The following is a 24476-nucleotide window of genomic DNA, read 5'->3' as shown; positions in this document are numbered from 1 at the left end:
TGCACCCCATGGAAAACTGATTAACTTGCAGGTATATAGCTGGGACAGAGAGGACCTCTGGCAGGCTACAGTGAAACAAAACAATCTTAGAAAAATCTAGGAGATGGTTGGAGTAGAAAATATATTCCAATTTAGATTAAAAAAACCCAAAAAGACATGTAAAAACTGTGTCCCCCACAACAATTTTATCAAGACTTTAATTCTTTTCTAGAAAAAAAACCTGCTTTTGTAGCTGAGCTTCAGCCACTGTTTAAAATTGACTCCCTGAAGGTCAGGGCATATTTTCCATTTCTCTAGTGGCACGAATTCAAATAAAGCCACATTTGCAGCCACAGGCTTTGTGCATCTGCAGGACAGTTAAGGTTTGGGTGCCTACAAGTTTGGAGCCCAAGAGCAGCAAAGCTGGCCTGGGGGTGCTCCTGCCCCTTCCCCACAAGCACACACCAGTGGGCAGGGCGGGGAGGATGGATGGGATGGGATGGGATGAGATGGGATGGGATGGGATGGGATGTCTGGTAGTGAGCAAAGGGGAGGTGGGCAGGCAGCAGATGTGGGCAAGGAAGGTGAAACGCTACCAGCGGGCGCTCGAGGGGTTACCTTGGTTGCTCTCCGTCTCCATGGTCTGGCTGGTCAGATCCTGCGAGCTCCCGTTCCCCACAATGGGTTTGGGGGGCTGCCCACCAGCGGCGGAGGCAGCGTGTGCCAGCTGGGGAAAGGGTCCGGGGAGGTGCGGCGGGGGTGGCTGGCGAGGGTGGTAAGGCACACCTGGCGGGCACACGCGGGAGGACAGCTGCTGCATGGCGATCATCTCCGGGCTGTCCATCATGGAGTCCCCACCCTGGCACCCTCTTTGGACCTGAGGGGGTCCCCCGAACAGAGTGGTCGGTGGCTGCGGCATCCTCTGGCCGGCGGCTTTCCCAGGCGGTCTGATATACCCTGAGGGAGGCACCCCGTGAGGTAGGAAATTTGATTGCTCGGTCCACTGGCTGGGAGGCAGCGGCGGCCTCATGGCCCGGGGGTCCATCATATGACCCAGGGCACGGGGCTGGAGCGAGGGCCCCGGCCCCATGGGCCCCTTCTCCTCTGGCCCCATGGCTCCCTGGCCGGCGGGGCCATGACTGCCATTCCACAGGGCCGGGTGTGCACGGTTCAGGTACTTGTAGGGCCGGTACATGTGTCCTGGGGGGACCTCTGAGCCCTCCGGTGGCCTCACGGGGGGCCCGTTGTGCCTCGGAGGGAGGAAGCCCTGCTGGAACTGGGCCGGCGGGTAGACGGCATCGGGCGGGGGGCCGCTCACACGTCCCAGCTGCAGGGCGCCCGGCCGGGGGCTGAGGCCGGCGACGTGGGTCGGTCCCGCGCACGCCTGCTTCTCCGGGGCGGCCAGCCTGTGCCCACGGTGCTCGCTCAGTCCCACGGCCGGCTGGAGTGGAGGAAGAGAGAGAGAAATGGTGGGTCTCGGTGAGATCCACTGCACTGAGGACATGTAGCAGCGGACCTTGGCCGCAGCATTTCTCACCTGCATGGCAAAGTGCTGGTGCTGCTGGACCGGGTCTCCGGGATGGGGCTCAGGCACTCGCGGCGAGCCGTAGAGTTTCGTGGGATCCGATCCACGCAGGGGGCCAAACGTTCCTGGCACGGCTGGTCTCTGGGGGACGGGGAGGGGAGCGGGAGAGAGAAATAAAACAATTTGTGAAGCGCAGTAAAGCAGCAGAGCTGTTGCAGGTGAGGGGAAAGCAAGGCTGGAGGAACCACACAGATGACCAGATGAGCTTTTGGGAGATACCATGAAAAACCTGTACTCTTTTTCCTACACTCTTTCCTCCCCTTTCCTCTTCCCTGCCAAAGGCCAGCCATGTGTCCCCGCGCTCAGGTCAGGATATACTCACCTGCCACAGGGAGCAAGCAAAAAGACTGGAGGGGTCAGTGGTTTGCTCCGAGGAGAGGAGCGCACCACAAGAGCATGCAAGCGGTACGATGGGGGAATGTGCTAGATTTCCTTCAAAATACTCATTGCCTCCAACTCTCCTACTGCCCCCCTCCTATTTGCATCACAAGAAGCGCTCTAAAAATTTTGTTTGATCTCTAGCTAAAAGGGCAAGGGGTTGTTTGGATCTCAGAGGAGCAGCTGATACACCACATCACAAGACATCACTGGTTAAAATGGAAAAGGCAGAGAAGGATGGGTGAGGAGCAGGCCAGAGGGGAGGCAGAACAGGTGGCACTCAGAGAAGGAATGTTGGGCTAAAGGGAGGTCACTGCTGCAGTCCAGGGTGGCCTTGTGTTTGATTTCGTTTACTGCTTTTATAAATACTCAAGGCATGAAATGCAGTAGTACACAGATGGCACAAAGTTACCAGGCATCTGTAAACAATTCAGACAAAAGAAGACCCGCTTGTTCAGCATCATAAACTGGAGGTTAAGAGAGGAAATGTGACTGCCTTCCATGCACAATGGGGTAGCTCTCCGAGGAGAGAAGAGAACTGGGGGAGCCAGGGTTGGTGCAAGCCCACATGGGGGCACACTGGCCATGGGAAACATTAGGAGACAGTTCCCAGCTAGTGTGTCAAAGACTGAAACTGTACCAGTTTAAATCTAAGGTATGAAAAGTTTCAGCTGTAGAAACTATAGCCCTGACCCTTAATCTCTGGGAAAAGGTTCTTGCCACGCAGTAGGGATTTCACAGTAGAGAGCTTCGTTCTCCTTTACCTCCCTCCCTCCGCAGGTGTGATGGGTGAAGAACAGCAGAAACTGCTCCTTACCATCTGGCCAGGATGTGGCACAGGGCTCGGCATGCCGCCGTACTGCAGAGAGCGAGGGAAACCTCGTCCATTGGAAGGACCCACTTCTCGAGAAGACTGCATTGGGTTGCCACTTGGATCCTCTGCAGAGGATGAGGAGAAGGAGGAGGAAGAAGAAGAGGAGGAAGAAGCAGGAGCCCTAGAAGTAGCTCGATATGGTGGAGGTTTTCCTCCATTTTCCAGGCGTTGCTGCCTCTTTCCTGGTCCATCTGGGTCTCGCGACCGAGTCCAAACACTGCCTGTGCTGGAGCGGCCTGTCCTCCGGCTCCTCTTCTCTCGTCTCCCATCTTCTCTTATCCAAAACTCCTCATCTGTGTCTCCATCTTCCCCAGGGAAGTGCTTCATCATCGCTCGGTGGAAACATCTTTCTAAGTTGTAAGCCATCTTGGTATATTCTGCAGCAAAAAAACCCCAACAACATCAGGGACAGAGCCTTATGGAGAGAAACAATTAAGCAACACCAGACTTTCCCATCAGATAAATCATCTCCTCTCCACAAAGTTTCTTTGAGGAAGACTTTTGTTTCTAACTAGTTGACTTTGGTTTACATTCTTAAACTTGATAAGCAGCACAGCATCAGATTTGTTCAGCAGCCTCGCCAGGGGACAGGCACATGGACATGACAAAGTACCATTAGCGGCACGGCTTGCAGACTCAGCATTAACCCAGTGTTCCAGCACAGTGCCAAGAATTACATTATGAGAAGCACCACCTCTGCTCGCAGAGATGCGTGACCTGCACAGTTAGCCAGCAGAGCCCTGAGAGAAGAAATGTGAACTTCCAGCAATGCTATTTGATTACATTCAGAGGCTTTTCTTGGATTCGTTCAAATCTCTGCTGTATGCTACAAGACAGAGGAAAATCAGCAAACGTATTTATCCACGTACGGTTTCTAAAGCACTTGCTGACCCTGACACGAAAGCTATTGCCAACACCAGTGTCCCCATTGCGTCATTTCCACAGGACAGTTCTGCTCAGAGGGGCTCCTACTTTTCATTGGAGTGGATAGGAAGGAAAAGACATGTGAGAAGTGTTAATGACAAGGGCTTAAAGCAAATGACTTTCCAGTTGTTTCCACTAAACTAACCCAGAAGTTCCTCGGGAAACAGAGCTCTCCCAGTGGCAGTGCAGGAATGCTTTTACTTGGGGCCCACAGTGACAAGCTGGGAAGTTCTATTTTCCCTTTCAAGGCGGTGCTAGTGAGACACAGTCTGCAGTGATGACCCACCATATGGGAACTGACTTCTTACCTAAGCAACATGCAGAATTTTAATTGGCATAGCAATTAAACCCAGGGTTTCCCATTTGCAGAGTCATGTTGTTCGTTCAATAGCCAAGGAACCTAAAACCTGTATTTTCCATCCAAAGAACTACAAGCCTCGCTCTTTCCTCACTTGCCTCACTTATCAAACACTGGGGGCTAAGCAGACTCCTGTGCTTTTCAAAGTCTGTGATAGATATTATGAGACAAAGGAGCACACCGAGACTCACAAGCACACAAACGAATGAGCTCAGAAAGAAACGAGCTTTCTTCTCTTTGTGTGTTCTGCCTTCACCATCTACCAACTCAGGAATCCCTTAGTATGCCAGGCCCCAATTCATCACGACCCAATTGTGCTAAAAGCCTGGCTAAAATCCCAGGCCTTGTAATACTCAGGAGCTCCTACTTTTTCACCCGGCCTCCCAAAAATACCCTGAAAGAGAATATGCACAAATCAAGTGAGTAGGGAGAGATCAGTGCTTGCTTTCACTCAGCACTGCAAATAGATTAACTTAGCATCTTGCTGCTCTTACCACTGCCTTCACCATTGTACTTAAGACAGTTCCTGAACATGGTCTTCATATCGCCCACAAATTCTTCCTTGGTGCAGTACTGACCTCCATTCAATTTCTTCTCCATGCTAGAGATGTCCATGGGGGCCTGAAATGCAATAAACCCTCCCTTCAGTTAAAGCAAACATAGTGGGGCTTACAAAGCAGCATAAACAGCTTCTTCACAGAGAGCGGAGGCCACTGTTCTGAGAGGCAGACTCTCATCTTTGGTTTCCCTGACTTGTAAGGCTAGAAGGGACTATTGGAGTCATGCAGTTTGACTGTGAGGGTAACACAGCCCACAAAACTTCAAAACACTTCCAAAAAACTGCATCCTAGTCAAAGTGCATCAGTCAAGATGGCTGGACCACTTTCCATACCTTAATGATCTGGTAGTAGTTGGGAGCATATGATTCATCGACGGGCTCCAAGAAGGGCCAAGAGTCCTTGTGAGCCTTTACCACGTCTAGAACTGGCAGTAACAAAAGAAAGGTGAATGGTTACACGCACACATGCTCAGGGGAGTATTTCACTTTGAACAAGTCATGCAAAGGGGAAAGTTGGGGCAGGACTAACCTTTGTACATGGCTGTGAACTCATCGTCCAGTTCAAAGCTGTAATGGGAAGCACAAAAGTGAATACGCAGACTGAGGACACGTAAGATATGCTCTCATACTTCACTTTCCCTCCACCCCATGCACAGTGCCATAATGCAGAGAAATATGCTTCATCACAAACACTTCTCTAGCGTGGACCAAATCCAGATGTTTCTCAGCTTACTCCTTGCTGTTCGGTAACGTCAATTCTCCCTCCTCATTCCTGTGTATGATCACACTCCTCTCCTCCCCACACTCACTACTTCAATGCACCTGCATGCCCAGCTGCATACTCACAGATCCTTGGTCCTTCGCTCTTCCCTGGTAGGGGAACTGGGATCCAAGTGGGAAAGCTCAGGGGGAAGCTCCTTCCCCTGCGCCAGCAGCCAGGCCCGTTCTTCACGAAGCTTCCTCCTCCTGGCCCGTTCTGCAGTGGGGAGAGGAGAGAGGTGAAAAACTAGTCAGCACTCCTTGTCAACAAGATGCTGCAGGAAAAATGAAGGCAGCTCATGCAGCTCTCAAGAGCTCCCGTGAAATGTTCTTGTTCTTTCAGGAAAAGCAGCAACAGCACAGGAGCAGAGGAGGTGAGAATACAGCACACCATCAACACTCCTCTTCATTTCCCCTTGGCTTTATTATCAGTGATTTTCAAGCATTACTGTGATACAGATGCTCCTCCAGACAGCTTCCAGACAAATTCCTGACAATGGTATGGTACAAAGAGAGAAGTTCAACACACAGATCCAGGCGTAGATCTGCACTATGGAAAGAGCTGGCTTGTTAAGTTACCATCCTTCAGATGTTTCACCTCAGTCAGGTGAACTCAAAGCAGCTGGTTTTGCACTGAAGTGGATGAAGAGCAGTGCCAAGGGAAGGGTGAGGTTCTACCAGCTGGGTGGCAATGAGTAACTGGGGTCATTAATATCCTCCACCACCATGGCTAGCTTTGGGAAGATTGCTCAGGTAGGCCTTCACGGCCAGCAGCCAAAGCGAGCAAGCTGCCACACAGGAGGACCACTGGGACAGCTTTGGTTTAAGAGGTGAGAGACAGGAAGAAGCAACGCTGGTAATATAACCTGTGGTTTGCAACCAGACAGCTGGCTAACAGATTGCTTCATAATAGAAAGTTTATGGGCTCTTATGAACCTCATTTCCTTTTTCTTATAGGAAATCTGAATTCATTTGACTTGCTAAACACCTGCGGTTGTACCAGCTTTCTGTAGGAGCAGAATTCTGTGAAAGTATTGTTCAAGGAGAGATGTCATAGGAGTAAGACCCCAGAAAACAGGCCACACTGGAGAACACCCAGAGTGAAAGAAAGATGGGGGAGACTTGGCTAATACCCTCTAGCAGAGGCTCCATTTTTGGAAAATGCCAAGGACTCAAGCAGCACCACTTCTGGTGGAAGAGTAATAATTTACTGTCTTACTCTGTCAGTAAAAACAAACTTGGGATGGGGCTTGAGGGCATAGGAAAACTAGGAATAGCTACAAGGTAAATATTTTCTGGAGGTCCATGGCCAGTTATGTCAAAGATGGGTAAAAGAAAGTCCAGATTTCCTGTTAGAAAACTCTGGGTAGCACTGAAGTTGGGAGGACAGGACTTGCATCTAAGATGTCCAACAGAATCCAACAGCATCTATTATAACATTTAATGATGAGAAGTCCAACATCAAAATGCAGTGAGCAGAGATTATCTGAGTCTGTCCAAGCACAGTACTTCATGCTTCTTTCGTAAAATTAACATCACTTAGATGACATTGTAATGGATGCCTAAGTGAGAAAGCTGAAAAAAACATGAGGCGATGATTTGGGCAGCAAAAGGAAAATCTCATGGCAACAGCAGCCAAGAGGGTGCAGATTTTAGAAATCCATCAAGCCCTGCCGAAGATCTGACCTGGTAAACTGACAGGAATCAGGGAGTGCTACCTTGGTACCAGGCTGGAGCTCAGTCAGGAGGATTAATGGCAGGTCCCTCTACCACAGCAAGTGATTAATATAGCATGTTAAAGATCATTGGCAGAGCTTGTTGTCATGCTGTTGGCCTGGTTTGAGTCCTACCTAGCAGCTTTCAAAGTCTAATGAGTGCCCTAAAAAGTACCTCAAACATCTAAAAAGTCATATGGGCAAGAGATAATGTTGGAGCAGCATCTGGGAAACTCTAACCTGCTGTTGTGGTAGAAATCTAGAAAGCTGCTTTAACTCTTAAATTCAGGAAAGTCCAGGTGGGCCTAGCAGGAGGCTTGCTACCTGGGGCGCGTGTTGGAGTGACGGGAAGTGAAATCCCAGGCTGGAAACAGGTATGTAATCTAAAAACAGGCATATAGTCCAAAACCGAGAAGCAGGTGAAGTACTGATGAAGTTCATCAGAGAGTAGATATTTCACCCTGTGTTTCACATCATCCCTCTACAGAAGACCTTACAAAATGAATGTTAAGTCCCAAACAGACCACAAAATAGAAGAAAATCTCTGTTACCCTAAAATATCTGTCAACAGATGTCCACTTTCAACAATTCTGAACCAAGCAAAACAGATGACTTCATTTTCAAATCACTTTCTGTCCATAAGAACTGTCAAGAAAGTAAATGCTAATGGAGGGTGTGCTTGGCAATGAGGAAAGATGGTTAAGAAGCCAAAGTTTTACCTGGATAGCTGCTGTTTCTAGGGATGAAAAATACTGCAGTAATTTAACTGAACAAGTCAGCCATTTAAATAACCTTTCCACATGTTTTTTGCATCAGCTTAAAAGAAGACTTCTCCTGACTTCACCTAAACTGACTAGGGACAAGTTTAAACTAAACTGAAAGAAACTGCACAAACCAAAATAAAAGCATCTCTTCCAAGAAAAGCATGACTGTTTGCTAAATTGGCTTAAAACAGTTTACTGCCCAATCCCATGCCAGTTTCTTTGAGTGGCTCTGGTGCCTTTGCATAAGACCATGTAGTGATTGCGTTCACCCAGAAAAGGACACAGCTTATACCAAAACAAGACCTTTTTACAGGTACGTTTAACTTTGCAGCTCTTCTGGAACTTCAAGATTAATTTTATCTATACAGATGGAGAATTAAAGCACAGAGAATATGCAATTTGCCAAGGTGAAATAGATATCTGTGGCAGATATAGAAGCTGGATGATTCTCAGTTTAAAGCACCGGATTAGCTGGGACTGGCAACCAGGAATATATGAAGGCCAAGCAAGTAATTGGATTTTCTAAAGGTTAGAAAGGTAAGCAGGTAAAAGAAACTATTCTTGGATAACATCTGCTCTGTTACCAAACATCTGGCAGCAGACTGTTTAATCTTGGGAAGTTTATAAGGTTTGCATGAACTTAATCTTTTTTCCTTTTCTGATTCTTTATCCACTTCAGGATTCACGGTACTGACACTGCCACACATTACCACCACAGTTTTCTGAAGATGTTTAGCCTTTTCCTGGAACCGCAACAGCCCAGCCAGCCACTGCGGCAAAAGCAGAAGATAAAGGAATCCCCATAAGGGAGACTGACAGAGAGAAGGTCGTCAGAAATGAGCCTGCTCTTAGACACCAGTGCCTACACATACTGGCTAAACGCCTGCTGTCTGTGCCTCGATCCGATGTATTAAACACAACACGGCTGCTTCTTGCAGAACAATTTAAATCAGCATTTAATTCAAAACCACAAAAAACCAAGACCAACACCTGAAGTTGCCACCTCTGGTGCTCTGTTTAGCCTGCTTGCCTCATCTTTAGTTCTCCAGATGATAAGGCCAGTAGCAATATAAAACCACGACTCTTGCTACTCCCATGCTGTCCACTTCCCTTTCTCCTCAAAGGGAATACTTTCATCATGCATTGGGCCAAAAGAACCAAACACTATTCAGCAAGAGCAAAGCCAGCTAACCCTGCACACAGGGAAATCCATGAGGAGAGACAGAAGAGACCTGAGAAACAACACAAATAGCGGCAAAAAAAGTACAGCCGGGGCAGGGGAGAAAATAAGCATGACTTGAGGAAGATGACACAGCTGAAGGGTGCACTGGAGAACAGCTACCAACACCGAGGGAGACAGACAAAGGAAAAGAAGCTACAGACTGTCCAAGGTAAATGCAAGAAAAGATATTCCCGCTAGCAGGTCTGGCAGGGGAGGAATGTAAATGGCAGATCTTAATTCAAGATTTCAATCTTGGGTTTGGAAGCTTCCACACTTGCTTCACCCTGGCCTCACATACCTTCCACTGCTTTCACCTTCTCCTCCATCTCTCTCTTCCTCTCCTCCTTTAGCAGCTGTTCCTGCTCCCGCTTCTGTACTGCTATAAGGATTTGGCGCTCCTCCTCTTCCTCTCTGCGCCTCTGCTTCTCCATCGAACTCAGCACATTTGGGTTTACCTGTGACAAAATGGTGCACCAAAAACTGTAATGCATTGGCTTATTGAAGTCTGAACAGAGGCAGGTTTACTTTGAGCAAGCATTAAAGCGTACCTACAATGAATGGCTGGGGGAAAAAAAGGGGAAAAAAAAGGATTTGTACATATGAATTCTCAGATGAAAAGCAACATGTAAAGGAAAGTTATTTGTGAAGCAATGAAATCCTACTGACATAGGGACAAAGGAAGGAGAAGCAATGGGTTAGACAAGCTGCCACTCTGCCAGGGACGCACCGCGTGTATTTTCCTTCTGGGGACACCGCCACAAAACACCTCTACCCCTTCCAGCTTGCAAAGCCCTGAGTTGCAAGTGTGAGCAGAAAGGACTACTTTGCCAAACCTGGCACTGCTATAAAACACAGCATTTAGGATAGGAAAAGGGACCAGTATAGCCTTGCATCAAGGTATCATTTGGAGTGTTTCCACTTCAAAATAACGCCTGCCATATTTCTGTGTGCTAATCTCCCCTGAACTAGTTCTGGATTGTTTGTTTGGACAGTTTTCCTGCTGGGTCTCCCAACCAGTTTTCTCATTGCAAGGACGCCTGGCTCTTTATTGCCCCACTTCCTCATCTCCCCACTGCCAGCAGGCTGCAAGGCTGTGTTTGATCCCGCTGAGACTGCAGGCTTCTCAGACCAGTGATCGCCTGCTCCTGTTTCTCTAATAAAGTGTGAGGTATGCATATGGGAGTGTGGAATTACCTTTATTAGCTTAATTTAATTATAAGACAAATGAATCGGTCATCCACCGGCCACTCCCACCTCTTTGACCTCTGCAAGACCAAGATATGTGTGCCGTTATCAGCAGGGACTATCAACCAGAAAAGAACAGTGTGCATACAGTTTTTTCCACCTTCATTTTCAGGGAATAACTGGCAACTACCACTTAGGTAGACGGCATTTCCTGAGGATTAGCAGTCAGCTGGGGTCCCTTGGCTGCTGCTCAGACCATCAACTTCTTCAGGCCCATTATTAATCCCCAGAAAAAAATCTGGCACCATGATTACTATTTTGTCCTTGTTTCATTGCCTAGAAGTGGAACCTCGGGGTGTTTTGATAAACACCTAGAAATTTTGTCTGGTTTCATTGTACATTCATTCCTACTCTGTCTCCCCTTCCCCTACACAGCACTGCCCTACAATCTCCCCTTGCACCTCTCCGAGGACGAGCATCATGTATTCTCTCCCTGTCTCCAGCAGCAACAATATATTAAGAGAATTATGCTTCAACGACCAACAGCCACGAAGAAGTGTCCAAGAGAGGGTGAGGGGACTTTTGATGACATTAGGACTATATCCTGCATCTAGGGACAGCAAAAACACCTTTTCTCTGCTGTTTTTTTTAGGTGAAAGCCACAGCACAATCTCACCACAAGGGAACTCCGCCCACCTTCTTTGCCTTTTCAGATCTTTGCCTAATATTAGTACTTCACTCTTCTATTGCTTTCCTAAGGAAACTATTCTGTGAGTCCACATGCCTTCAGGTTAGCCAGCTTCTCCTCACATTCAGTCTAAAGTTAATTTCTCATCCCCTCAATCCATCCAATTATTCCTAGTTATACTCTTCTAGGCAAGCATAAATTCTCTTCTTCAGCCACATTCCAGCCTTTACGGGATTCCTCAGACACTTATACAAAACTCTCATGTTTCTGTAATTAGGTTAAATGTTTCCTTAAAAAGCAATCCTTCCAGCTCCCTAATCATTCCAGTTGTCTCTCTCAGACCTTTCCTCCAACTGATCAACATCCATACACCAGGATGCTCAGGACTGAAACTGCTATGCCAAGTATAACAGCTCAAGAACCTACAGAATCGGGTTCTACATTTCCATTTTTTGAGTTTTTTCATGTCTCTTTCTCAATCACTCTACCTTCTTATTTTCTACTCATGCACTGCAAACATCTGCCTTTCAGGACTGACCCTGATCATCATCAACTAGTTTTCCCTTAAATTTCTAGATCAATCTTTAAATTGCAATAGGAACCAAAACCCATCAGGTTCTGCAGCAATTAGAAAGAGAAAGAGGTGAGCAGGAATCAGCCACCAGAAGCTGGTACACCAAGACATTTTATTGAGGATGTGACCATCAGCCTCTAGATTCTCCAGCCAGTGGATCTAAGCCAGCCTGGCATGCCACACTAATTTCTTCAACTGTTGGTGCAGAGATCAGACCTTCCCTTTCCCTGGATTCATACGGTTTCCACCATTCATATCCTGCAGAAATGTGAACACACCATCCAAGCCGCAGTGCTCGCACCGGGGCCTCTCTAAGCCCGGAGGATGCATTCAGCACCCTATACTGCAATGGCACGACACAGAATCTACAGCACGTTCCACATCAACCCACCACAAATACGGCATTGACAAAGCAACGGGACAATCTGTAGCAAAAGAGAGGATGTCGTCCTAGCAGATCTAGGAAGAGAAGAAAAGGAAAAAGCACAAACCACAAGCGCAGCCTAGTGAGCACCAAGGGCCGCAGCAGATGCCTGTGACAACTGTACTTGCTCCCTGTAGTGCTTGCAGGGCAGCAGCAATGCTGGCACAGGCTCTTTGAGACACTTCAGACACAGAAATAGCCAGATTTTCAGAAGGACCTACTGCCTGGTGTCCCACTTAAGCCCATTGGGGATGAGGGCACTCAACCCAGGGTTAAAAATATAAGGAAACACAAACAAGTAAACTCCTACTAGATGTGACGGAAGCAGACACCTATCAGAACGATAAAAGCAAGAACCCAACACAAGTTAAACTTCCTTTCTGAATGAAGAGGTGGCAAAGGGATGTTTCTCCAGCTTCCTCCCCACTTGGAGGACAAAAACCACCCCTCTCATCTGTGACCACGGCATCACCATCTCCTTCCCTCCGCCAGAGAGCACTCCAGGACACAACATCACTGCCTTACCCCCCTGGGACCCCAAAAGGGCCAAACTTCTGCCTTTTGCTTTGCTCTCCAGACAGTGGGTATCAGGCTTCAGGGGCAGAAGGCCAGGAGGCACGGGTGCCCCGGGCGCCCCAGCCCCTCGCCCTCCAAACCTTCCCTGCTCCGGTTTCCGCAGCGCTACCCTAATGAGGGTGCTGCTCAGGCGGCTCTTTAATGAGGAGCTAATCTGAACCACCTGTTGAGAAATCCCCCGCAGGATTAGGAGCCTACGGAGCAGTTATATCTCGGACCGAAGCAACATCCAGCTCGCGGAGCTGGGAGGAAAGGGTCACCCCTGCACTGGGCTGAGGTTTTCTCCCCCAGACTCGCCTGGCAAACAAGCCATTGGACATGCTGGCACCTTCCTTGGCTTCTCCACGGCAGGGATGACTGACATGTCCCGCTGGGGAGCCGGCACGAGCGTCGCCACCCTCGCGCTGCTGGCTCCCCATGCCTCAGCGCAGCGGGTGCTGGGAGGGCCCCCCGCTCGCTGGAAACGTTTCACTGGCCCAAAGGCAGCAATTAACAGTCCTCTGCCGCTGCAGACCTGGAGCACCTGCGGTACTGATTAGCATCATTCAGGCTCCATGTGTTTCCCACTCCCCTCCTCCTCTGGGATTTCTGCTGCCTGTGAACAAACACGTGTCCCTGCGCTTCCTGCATGGTGGGCTTTGCAGAGAGCAATTCTGGCCCCAAACTGACCATCGCTGGGGTCTTATTTTCCTCTCGGCAGGCTTTTATCTGCAGCATGATGAGAGGTTCTTCCTTCCTTTTATTTATCTATTCTAAGTAATTATATTTATTGCGGGGAACTGTACTTTCTCCTTTGTTTTGTGGGAACCCCTGACCCTGGCTCACGTGGAATATTCCCTGCAGTTTAATTTCCCAGGGTTAGACAAAACACCAGGTAACTATGTTTTCATCACATCTACAGCAAGAGATTATGCCACAGCCTGATAGAATCAAGCCAATTTTTTCCTCCAAAGCTAATCCCGTGTTGCCTGACCGATTGCCTTGGGTAGCAGTTGCCAGTTCAAAGACCCCCCATCCCCACCGTACCATGCCCCTGGCTGTGCCAACGTCACTGTTGGGGGCTGCATGGTGAACTGGATCAGAAAGCTAATCTATGTTAAAAATAACCCCGACCAAAGAAAAAGGTTATATTTAACTCCAGTCATTTTCCTGGGTCTGGTTCACTGCACAGACCCGCAAGCGGCAGCGCTGTTACACTGTCGGGGTGGAGAGGAGATGAGGGTGAAGAGGCACGGAAAGAGCCGTTTCAGCTGACAAGGCTGCAGTTTGATAAGCATTTCTTTAAGCAGCCTAAATTGTGACTTCCATTTCCAGCTGACCCCCTCCTAGCTCAGCTCCGTACCGCATCAGTCATTCTTCTCTCCCTCCGCACTATCTACACCCTCATGTGTTTGCAGCCCCACATTTTCCCCTTGGCTGAATTTCTGTCATTTCCCTTTGTAAGCCGGTTCTTCTAGCCCTCTCATCCTTCTTCAACTTTTCTTTGAACTGCCTCGAATGTGCCAGCACTTTCATTGAAGTGGAATTCCCCAGACTGAGCGCAGATTTCCATATGCAGCTGCACCGGAGTCTGCGGCGAGGCCAGTTACCTCTGCGATCCAGAGGGCAGCACCTCCCTGCTCGCCATAGAAACCCCGAATGTCACCCTGCCTTTGACGGGCATTACCACCCATCTCTCTTTCAGCACAAGCACTTTCAAACGACTCCTTCCCACTGAATAGCGATGCTGCCGTTTATTTTTTCCCCCAGGAGGCATCTGCTCTCGCCTCCCTCCGTCGTCCTCCCCCTCGCACCCCCCCTCACCTCCTGCTTGATTGGTTTGATGGGCTGATGGTCAGACATCCACCTGGGAGAAAACTCTGTCCGCTGTAGACGCTTCTCCTGAAACAGGGTTGAGAATTGAGGGAAGGAAAAAGAGAGTGGAGGAAATTAGGGCACATCGGTGATACTGGCAGGAGAAACTCTGGGAGCTAGAAGTGACCATGAAATCCCTATTAGCTTTACAAGGGTAGCAAACAAGCAAACTGAACGCAATCCAAGAACATCACGCTGAATGCAAAGCCCATTTTACAAAGCCATCTAGCCGAAGGATCCTGTTCCAAATCTGTCCCACCTGAAAACATTCAGTTGACGGACAATACCCTTCGGAGTTTCGGGGCTCTGACATACCAGCTCAAACGGACTTAGCTAGGACAGATAAAGCAGCCACTGCCCCTTCAGCAGGCCAGCTGAGAGACGGCAGTAAAAGTGAAATCAGAGGCAGTTTGCGTAGAAAAGCTAGGCTGTAAATTGAAGCAGTTCAAAAGCAGACAGAGATTCCCTGCTAGCAGAAAAGGGACACAGAGAAGATGGCTGAAGACAGTAACCCCTTCAGCCATCCTACCTATGCTGCTGTGCAATCACAAACCAGATCCTAAATTATCGACTCTAGCCCTGCCACTCCATGGGGGAGAGTCTTTCTCCCCATACACAAACTAAACAGCCCCCACATCAATGACACTTGCAGGCTGGAGTAGGGGGGAGCAGGACAGGGCGACAGGCTGCTTGGATTTAGCTCTCCTTCAATCAGAAAACATCCATGCTCTTGGAAGCGGTCATAGAGAGGTAAACAGGATGTCATGTCTCCTCACCTTCTGTGCAATCATGTTGCAGATCTCCGGCAGGAAGTCTTCACTCAAGAGTTTGTAGAGCTGCCGCTCTCTAAGGGAAGTCCTCTCTCTGAAGCTCTCTGTGACCTGCCTCCACTCCTCTTCCGTCTGACACAGCAGCCACCATGTCCCACGGCCAGGCCCTTGGGACCCTTCAACAACATGAAAGGATGTTATCTCCACAGCAGATATGACTAACAACTTTTCTTTATCCCTTCTCCTCTCCTCAGGGCTCAGGAAGTGCAAAAGATACTGCCAATGGCCACTGTTATGAGAAACATGGTCTTTGCTGTACACCCAAAGCTCTCTTGAGCCACCAGAAGCACTGCTACCTCCTCTAGAAACTCCTAAAGTGACGCCAAGACACAGAGGAAGTAGACAGGTGAAGAAGTAGTGGTGGCACTTTGCAACACATGGGTAGTGTGACATCGCTGTAGCAAGCCTCCATTCCAGTTATGATGGAGCAGAGAAAAGGATTTAATTTGTTTCTTGTAATGGAAGCTCTCAGCCAGAGCAGGACATAGGGTAATGCAAATGTCTGATTTAATCTGGCAGCAGAATAAAAACATTAAAAATTAATGTTATTTGAAATAAGCCAACTTTTTTTTTTTATTTTTCTTTAGCACTGCAAACCTTTGCTGCAGTGAATAAAACCTTCCATTCTCCCCAAATGAGACATTTTGTTTGCAGGCACTTGAAAGAACAGAAGAGGAAGTGAAGGATGGGCTTCATTGGGCTGCCAGATGAGGGGGAAGTTGCAAAAGTTCACATCCCATCCCTCCTCGATCCAGAGTGGGATCTGAAGCAGATCTCCCACTGCTCTGAAGCATGTCCCAACTACCAAGACACTCTGAGCTGTTCCGCCTTGTGTGATACATTTGAATATTAATTGCGAAGGAAGGACTCTCTCGCGTGGTGGTTGGAACACCCACCTGGAGAAGGGGAATGTGGTTTCTGCTCCACAAATGTTTACACAGACAGAGAAGCCTCATGGGTTGCAACTTGCATGCTTTTGCCCCAGGACGCTGTCTAAGCAAAAAACGCTGTGGCCCATTTTTGGGGAGGGGGAAGACGTTGGTTCAAACCCCTTCAGGCTGAGGGGTTCTCAGCTGCCTCTAGTCTTTTCTAGAGCTAACCACAGGGTACTGGAAAGAAAGCAATGGTCACCACCCCCACTGGCAGATGTCATGCAGCTTCTCACCACATTTTCAAGCAAATGAACTACGAAAAATATAAAGCAGCAAAAAACAGAGCCCTTTTCTCTCTGAAACTGACCTTGGGCCCTTTGTGGATTTGAGCTGCCCGCGGCTCCAGCATGTGAGCTATCAGGTTGCCCAGTAAGACCAGACAGAGAGCTCTAGCCTCCCTCCAGTCACATGCCCTCTGTCAGAAACCTCCGTGCTGTGGTGGCGGCAGAGAGGGAGCCTGTGATGGCTCCAGGTCACAGGCCAGCATGCAGTTTAACCCGCCCTCGGCTTCAGCTCAAGTTAGTTTATTGGGGACTGGTAACCGAGATGGCAAAGGACCAACCATGTGCTGGTTTCTGCCGCTGTGGCTATGCGAAGCTGTCCCCTGCCCACCTGCAGTGGGGAGCTTACCTGTAAGCTGCCCCCAGAGCCTGCCCCCTTGTTTCCCCTTCCCTGTCCAGCTGCCTATGGATGACTCATTGCAAAAACAACCAGAACTAAGGCACTGCTTTGTCCCACCAGAAGGTTACTCCACCGCTGAAGTGACACAATTTGCTGAAAGACCATGATCTGATAAAAACCCCAGTGCCTAATGCACTTTGCTCCGTGTCTGCTGCCCAGCTCCAGAGGGGCCACGAGGAAATCTGAAGACAAAGGGTGAAGGGAAGGAGGCACAGCAAAGACAATGCCACCCTTGCCTTTTATTGTGGGGCAACAAGCAGGCTGAGCCTCTGGGTTATGTGGAAGCCAATGGATCCGCATGTATGACAAATGAGTCCCAGCCCCCTCGGACTCAGTTTCACATTATATTGCCAACTCGCTTTTACTGCTTGCCTCATTAACCCTTAGGTGGGTATCTCCAAGTCATCATTTACCGAGTCCAGTCGCCCAATGGCCATCAGGAAAGAGAGGCAAGGAGAACCAAAAAGGTTCTTCCTTCCCTGTCTTGGCATCACTGACCCCACTCTCTTCCCAGTCTGACAAAACGTGCTACAAACAGGGGCTTAAGTTCACCTCATCCCTGGAGGAGCAAGGGCCATTTGCAGCCCATTTCCATCAACTTCAGTGAGTAGGTGGGCCCCCAAGGCCTAGTGTAACCCAATACCTTACATTTCTTCATCCCAAACTAATCCACGATAAGATAGGAAGCCCGCAGGTGCCCAGGCTCCCAGCTGCAAGGCAGCCTGTAACTCCAACTCCTCCTTCCAAACTTGGCCCCAACCACCGGCAGTCTCCCTTTCCTGAGAAAGGCATCTCTCCGGGCTTTGATAATTTAAGAGCTGTGTTAGCTGATCGTATCAACCCTGACCCCACAAAATCTCTTTACCATTTCTTATCTGAGTCTCGCGGATTAGCAAGTTCTCTTCTGCCTTCTCCCTACAAAAAAAAAAGGGAGAGAGTGATACAATAAATACATTACTTCACATTACTGAAATGCAGCTGCTTCAGAGGAGAAGAATGGGGGACGCAGCAATTATTCAATGCACAGGAAAACCATGAAAAAAACAGCATGCAGAACCCACGTTCGAGATATATATATATGTTCACATATATATTTATCATAACTTCATACAATTTTAAGAAGTGAAGGGTGCAGGCCGGTGTTTGGCAAGGACAGTATTTCAATTCTTATGGGAAGCATCCGAAAATCTATACTGACTCAAGCGGCCAGGATTTGGGCTTCAAGCGCTATGCAGTGAAAGTGTTCTTTATCAGGAGCATATCCCCTAGCACCGCACAAGGGAACTGCATCCGAAGTGAGGCGGTTGGAAGAGCGATACCCACTGTTCCACCAAACCTGGCTTCCAGCTCGGTCAGGATTTTCTTTGGAGAGCGATCAAAGCACCCACCAAGTCTGAGCTTGCTTCACTTCAGAGATGCATTGAAATTATGGCTGCATGGTATATACATACTTATTGGGGGAACCCCAGAAGTACGTTATACTTACCTCTGGGAACATATGCATTTTACGTCTATAGCAGGAACAACCTTTCCATACCTCAGCAAATTTTCTTCAAGTAGTTTTTTCCGCTTTGGGGGTCGCCCTCGTCTCTTGCCCGTTTTCCCAGGAACGTTTGGGGTGTTTGTCTGCCCCCCACATCCCCTGCGAAACGGCAAAACCACCATGAAATATCTGCTGAGCAAGGGAACTGCGGCTGTGAGGATGAGAGAAGGGCAGGGAAATTGGAACAGCTGCTAGGAACCCAACCAAAGGAGGGATTAAATCAGAGCAGCAACGGGACAGGGAGGGGAGGAGAGGAGGGATTCCCACTCGCTGGGAGCCTGATGTGGGAGCCGCCGGCACGGTGCGGGGCAGACGGGGAGGAATGCGGTGGGGCAGGCAGCATCGCTCCCACAGCAGGCTCTCCTGGTGCCACAAAGGCTGCAGGCTGGCTCCGACACAATGCGCGACGCGGGGCAGCTCGCAGTCTGCTTGGCAACTCCAGTCTCGCCCCGCACAGCCCCAGCCCTCTCCCAGGCTACCCCCCTGCCGCCCCCCGACACAACAGCAGTCAGGCGGAGTCCCCTCCAGCCGGGCTGGCTGCGCTGTCCCCCCGCCTCACCCCCTGCACCCAGACACTGGGGGGACATGGCAGAGGGGGGGTTGTTACCTGTCTGGAGCCAGCTCTCCATTGGTTTTCCCCTGCACCGGATCCTCCTTGTACATCCGCGTGCCGTAGAAGTACCAGTACAGGGCACCGCTGCTGTCCTCGCCCAGCGGCTCCACGCGGAGGCTGTCGGCGTCCAAGCCCTGCGCCCACCGGGAGCCCCCCGCCAGACGGTGACAAGTTGAAAAGCGGCCACATTGTCACACAAAACATGATGACACCCCTCCGCAAACACCTCCCTCCCTCCCTCCTCCTCTCCCACCATGCCACAGCAGCAGTACAGCTGCTCCTCCTGGCTGAGCTGGGAAAACGTTACTCCAGGGGGAAGGCGACGTTCGCTCTCTGTCCAGGGAGGGATTTAGATTGGCATCTCTAATTTGAATGGCCTCTCTCGTTTTAACATTTCATCTCTGGTGCTCCTGACAGGGAAGGTCTAATTAGTGCTGGCGACAGCCACGCACAACCCTGAGAAGCTCCCTTCCCCCTCCCCACCACAACCCTTCCCCCAGCTCCTCCAGTACACTTCAGCCCCCATCCTTTCATCTCACACCATCCCTCAGCAAGGCAGTCTCGGCTCTCACAGCCCTGCCATTACAGTTGGAGCATCTCCAAATTCACTTTTCGCAGGAAGAGTAGCCAATGAAGCCAATTTACTTAGCAACTCCTGCGTTACAAATACATCCGCGCACGGCGAGGGCCCCAAGAGCAGTCCTGCGTGCTTGCCTTGGGTCCTCTGCAAGGCAAGGGGAGGAGATGGGGAACTGTTGACCCAATGCACCACCACTGACTACCTGGCCTTAAAATACACTTAATAGCAGCAACCCTTCTCTTCCCAGGAAGACTCACTGATCTGGCCCAGCTCCTGCAGCCTCCCTGTTTCCCCCTTCCCTCCTGCCCAAAGCACCTTGAGGAGGTCAAAGACATCGTCTGCATCGAGGCGGTAGTCACAGAGGCGGTGCAGGATCTCGACCCGGGTGCGTAGGGGCAGCTCCTGGAAGGTGGACTCCCGCAGGGGATTTGGTTTCCCTTCCTCCAGCTCCCAGCGATAGTTGATGATGTCCTCCAGGTAGCTGTGAAACGTCTGGGATCTAACCAAGGAAACAAAGTCCCACACGCTCACTGTAGTTCGCCATGCCAGAAACACCTGACCGAGCAACTTGAACAAACACAACACAGGGACAGTTAACACTTGAAGGAAACCCATGCCCTGTGACAGCTACGGTTAGCTGCAGCTCCGTAACTCAGGTTTCCAAAACACAGCAACCTCTTTGCGTCACTGCAGGATTTCACACTGTACACATACAGCTTACAGGACGCTGTATTACTGTTATTTCTGTCCGACCTGAAAGAACCAGCTAAATGTGATCTCACCTCAGCCCCATCCTCTTTCTATCCCAATGGGGAGTGCCTTGTGCTAGCACCAACATCGACCCTTTACTAAAATAGGATGCAACAAAGCAGATGAGCCTGATCCCCTTCCACCTCTCCCTGTTTCATGCGGAGACCCTCTTCAGCTTTCCATTTGTTCCTCACATCTGCCATTGCCAAGCCCTGCTTTTCTATCTGCCTCTTCAGTCGTTTTCCACGCCCTGGTTCAGTGCCTTGAAACTTTCCACAGCTGATCGCCTCCTCCCAGCTTTGCTGATGAGTGCTTCCTATAGTCCTGTTGTGGCCCTTATTCTCCTCTCCCTCCTTCTCTAAAGGTGCTGCCACTTTCTGCCTGTTCCTCCAGCAGTGGCTCTGGCAGGACATCTGCACAGCCCAGTTAATGCACGCGGCTTGTACCTTCCACACAGCAAGGGTCATCCCCAATGCAAGAGTACCTCCCAAACAGGGTTCAGCCCAGAGGACTCCCTCCTCTCTAGTCTCCCAGATGATCAAGCTGAATACTCAAACTCTTCATAAACACTGCTACTAAAACAATCTTGCTCATTTTCTAGCTGGGCCACGTTAAGTCCCCCTTTCGTTGCCAGCAGTTCACCACGTAGCCCAAGGAAACACACATTTCTTACCCTCATCTGGCATTGAGGGTAAATGTCCCCATCTGACACACATTACAATGCTGATGGAGCTTAAGGCTCAAGGAACTCCTGTCTATATTTTAAGGAGACTTAAGTCCTTATTCTGACTGCTGAAAATTTCAGGGGAGGGAATGAAAAAAGGCTGGTGAGGCCATGAGTCCCTAAATATAAAACTTTCTTAAGATCTGTCCATATCACTTTGAGTCCTGAGACTTGCCAGGCTCTCTCAGCCTGCTGGAGTTGTGTACCCTGAGCCCAGCAAAGGGGGACCCCCCCCATGCCCCAGCCATTCTTGCACACACGGGAAGTCCATATGCCGGCAAGAACACCACTGGGTACACATTCCCACCAGCTCTCAAAAAGGCAGCTCAACTTGATAGGTTTTTGGCACAAACGGATTACTCTATATGATTAATGGAACCATGCCAATGTTACAGAATTGCATTTGCCTGAGAAATCGCTAACTATGACAAAAGCCATTATTTTTGAACAAAGAGATAGAGGAGCACGATCCAACTGGAATAAGATTGTTAAAAGTCAACAAGAAATTAGCTATTAGAAGGGGGCTTCACATGTTTGGTAAAGACAGGACTTCTTTGCAAGGACCCTGACTGGATGGTGACTGCAAGAACGAAGGAACAGATGCCACATGATTCCTCAAGCCATGTCCACCTGGCAGCATTCCCCTTCCTCCTCGAGCAGAGAGAAGTTGATGCTACCACCCTGCAGATCACTCCCCACCGGCCTCCTTCTTTCTGACGTCAAATGCAAGCTGACCTCCCAGAGATACCTCCTCTCACCGGATGAGTTTTACCAGCCCTCTGGTTGTATTTAACAACAGATGCTTGAATATACCTGGATCTAGTGCCTTCCGCAGCCTGGAGCTTGCCCTTTTCTGCATGACACAAGCAAAGCATTGGTATTTCCAAGTGTCATTGTTTTGCCCCACTAATATCAGCAATCAAGCAAATGGAACTTGATATAGTCCCCTACACTCACAAAGTTCAGTCAACACTATAAAGGAGGACCGTTTCATGAAATTCCTGTGCTGTCTCAAGTACTAATTTTAGGGTAAAAACTACAGCAACTATCCTTTCTTAAAATGACATAACCAGTGCACAGCACACCTACCTGAAGCAACTGTGCATTCCCACAGTGCCTTCCTCGTATACCTCAAGACCCAATCCAAATTCCAGCAAGGACTTCAACTTCGCAAGGAGCATGATACTAGATTATCTTTATAGACTTTTTTATCTTTTAGAGTGCTATTTGGTCACACACAGATTAAATACTAGATATTTACTGAAGCCATCGTATTAAAACAAACAAAAAAAAGAGACAGTTTTGACTCTCACTTTCAAGAACAGAAACAGTGACAAGAATATCTTCTCCTGAAAGCAGGAAAGCCACGCCTGTATTTGGATGCTTAATCCATTGTAGAAGGGGAATGACTGCAAGCTCTCAGAGAGCATCCCAGTTTCAGCCCCCTGAGTTCAGTTGTTCAACTCTGCCAGAGCTCAAGGCAGAAGATTGTTTCATCAGATCTGATACAGACGATCTTGCTAGTTCCAATAAAATTGACTGAAAAAACAGGATCCTGAAAAACTAGTGGGTGACACGGGATGCCAGGAAGAAGCAACAAAAGTAACAGGGTTTTATCTGCTCCTGTTTTTCTGGCTAAATTTTTTCCTACCAAAAAGAAAGGGAAAGGCATGGATCAGACAGATACTTTTACTGCTTGCATGAGTTCACTTATCTTGCTCTACCATTTTGGCCGCTCTCAAAGAAAACTGATCCAGGAAGTCCCTCAATTCCAGAAGATCATCTGAAATCTTTGCCTATGTAACTCTCATTCCCCCTGGGGACTGGCTCTGTTGACTTAAGCAATTTGGTTTGAGTTTGACTTTCACATAAGTGGCTAACACTAGAAATTTCCGCCATCCACCCAGTGTTCGATACATTACAAGCTCTGTTCTCAAGAGTACTTTGAGTTCCTACCCCCATCAATTTTCAAAGACAGCTACTGTGCATTTGTCGCTTTGAATAAGGATAGAAATGAGAACCAGAGATGGGAACCAGATGTCTCAAGGCATTCCCAATCACTCTCAATCCTACCCAATTTATACTTTCCCTCTTCATGGAGGCTGGCTTCTTTTCTCCAGACAAATGTGGGGTGCTCGTCTTCAACCTGTCTGCCACACCTACGGTTAGTCTCACTTAGCCTGTATCTATTACATTTCCCTCTGAAAAAGGTTTCTGAAAGAGCCCCCTGGGTTGGAGAAGAAAATCTGCAGGGAGCATAGCAATCTGTGAGAACTCTGTCCTTGGGGTTCTTCCCTGCGCAAAGCAGGAATGCTTAGGACCAACTGTTTAGCTAACAGTTACTTACTGTTAGCTAACTAACTTATTACCCATAAAATTCAAAACCAAGAATCAGACAGGGTCCAGGAGTGGAATGACCTGGATGCAGTCCGTCAAATACTGTTTTTTCAAGCCGTCTCGTAGGACACTGGTACACCTGCAGGTGTGGCAAGTCCTACAGAGTCTCTGCTGCAGTTGAGAACCTCCAAAAACCCTTTTGTAGGTGGGAAGAAGGCAGAAGGAGATCACTGAGCCGAAGAGACAGGTGTATCTCTTCTGAGGTTCTCAACATCACTGAGATTTGTAAAAACACTCAACCAACAGAGGCAATGTTAGGTCAGCAATGTCCTTTCTCACAAATTGGAGTATTCCCAAGGAGGATGAACTGGTACATGGACACATTCTGTCTCAGGGCACCTATCCAAAGGAAAATCAACTCTCTCCTGAAAGTACATTGAGGCTCCTAGAAACAATTTATAAAAAAGTGTGAGACCATGGGCCACAACTGTCACTACATCTCAACTACTTTTACCTCCCCCTGCCACACAGCACAAGCATCTTCCACACAGCCCATTAACCAAGGAAAAATATCACAGAAATAACCTACAAGAGGTCAGAAAAGTTACCTTAGAGTACTCTGTAACTGTAAAACTTTATCCTTCCCACCAACTGTCTGTCTTCCTATCCCAACTTCACTAGCACCATTAATATTTCAGAAAACTGAGACAAAGTTTCCCTTACTTGTCACAACATCCCTTACTTGGCAGTTGCCACCCGATGCGCAAAGCAATTTGGATAGCAGGGAAGCAGTGGAACAGTACATGCATATCTATGTGATGCATCCCAAATGGGTGCAGGTAATTTCTCGTGGGCCCAATGCAGTTCTTAGTCTCATCCCTGGCTGTGCTCTGAAACCACAGGGTCGTTGTCAGAGGTCCCTACCTTTTTTTGCAATGATTAGAAAGGAGGTCAAAGCTGAATGGCGCCTGTGGTTGAAAGTTTTAATCATACATTGTGGACCTCTACATATACAGAAGGAAACTTGGGGCACAGGGGAGGACATGACCTAGCACATCAGTGCCAAAG

At 48.8% G+C, this 24476-nt stretch overlaps 1 protein-coding gene across 3 annotated transcripts in view; it reads right to left on the bottom strand.

Annotated features, from left to right (window-relative positions):
- Window positions 1-24476, bottom strand: part of CECR2 (CECR2 histone acetyl-lysine reader) — a 105002-nt gene that overhangs the window by 12350 nt on the left and 68176 nt on the right. For 2 of the 3 annotated variants that reach the window (XM_074584751.1, XM_074584759.1), the window contains exons 3-16: window positions 19913-20096; window positions 19012-19151; window positions 18399-18503; window positions 17727-17776; window positions 15195-15364; window positions 14368-14445; window positions 9416-9572; window positions 5504-5633; window positions 5187-5224; window positions 4991-5082; window positions 4593-4719; window positions 2760-3193; window positions 1517-1645; window positions 598-1420 (exon numbers count right to left, since the gene is read on the bottom strand). In XM_074584751.1, coding sequence (XP_074440852.1) covers window positions 598-1420; window positions 1517-1645; window positions 2760-3193; window positions 4593-4719; window positions 4991-5082; window positions 5187-5224; window positions 5504-5633; window positions 9416-9572; window positions 14368-14445; window positions 15195-15364; window positions 17727-17776; window positions 18399-18503; window positions 19012-19151; window positions 19913-20096 — 2657 coding nt within the window. The remainder of the gene's footprint in view (window positions 1-597; window positions 1421-1516; window positions 1646-2759; window positions 3194-4592; window positions 4720-4990; window positions 5083-5186; window positions 5225-5503; window positions 5634-9415; window positions 9573-14367; window positions 14446-15194; window positions 15365-17726; window positions 17777-18398; window positions 18504-19011; window positions 19152-19912; window positions 20097-24476) is intronic. The other variant, XM_074584771.1, reaches the window with a different exon arrangement.

This window comes from Larus michahellis, chromosome 1, assembly GCF_964199755.1.
Source record: "Larus michahellis chromosome 1, bLarMic1.1, whole genome shotgun sequence".
Classification (NCBI taxonomy): Eukaryota; Metazoa; Chordata; class Aves; order Charadriiformes; family Laridae; genus Larus; species Larus michahellis.
The sequence above is the reverse complement of the archived record's forward strand: the minus strand, read 5'-3'. Positions and strand labels throughout refer to the sequence as shown.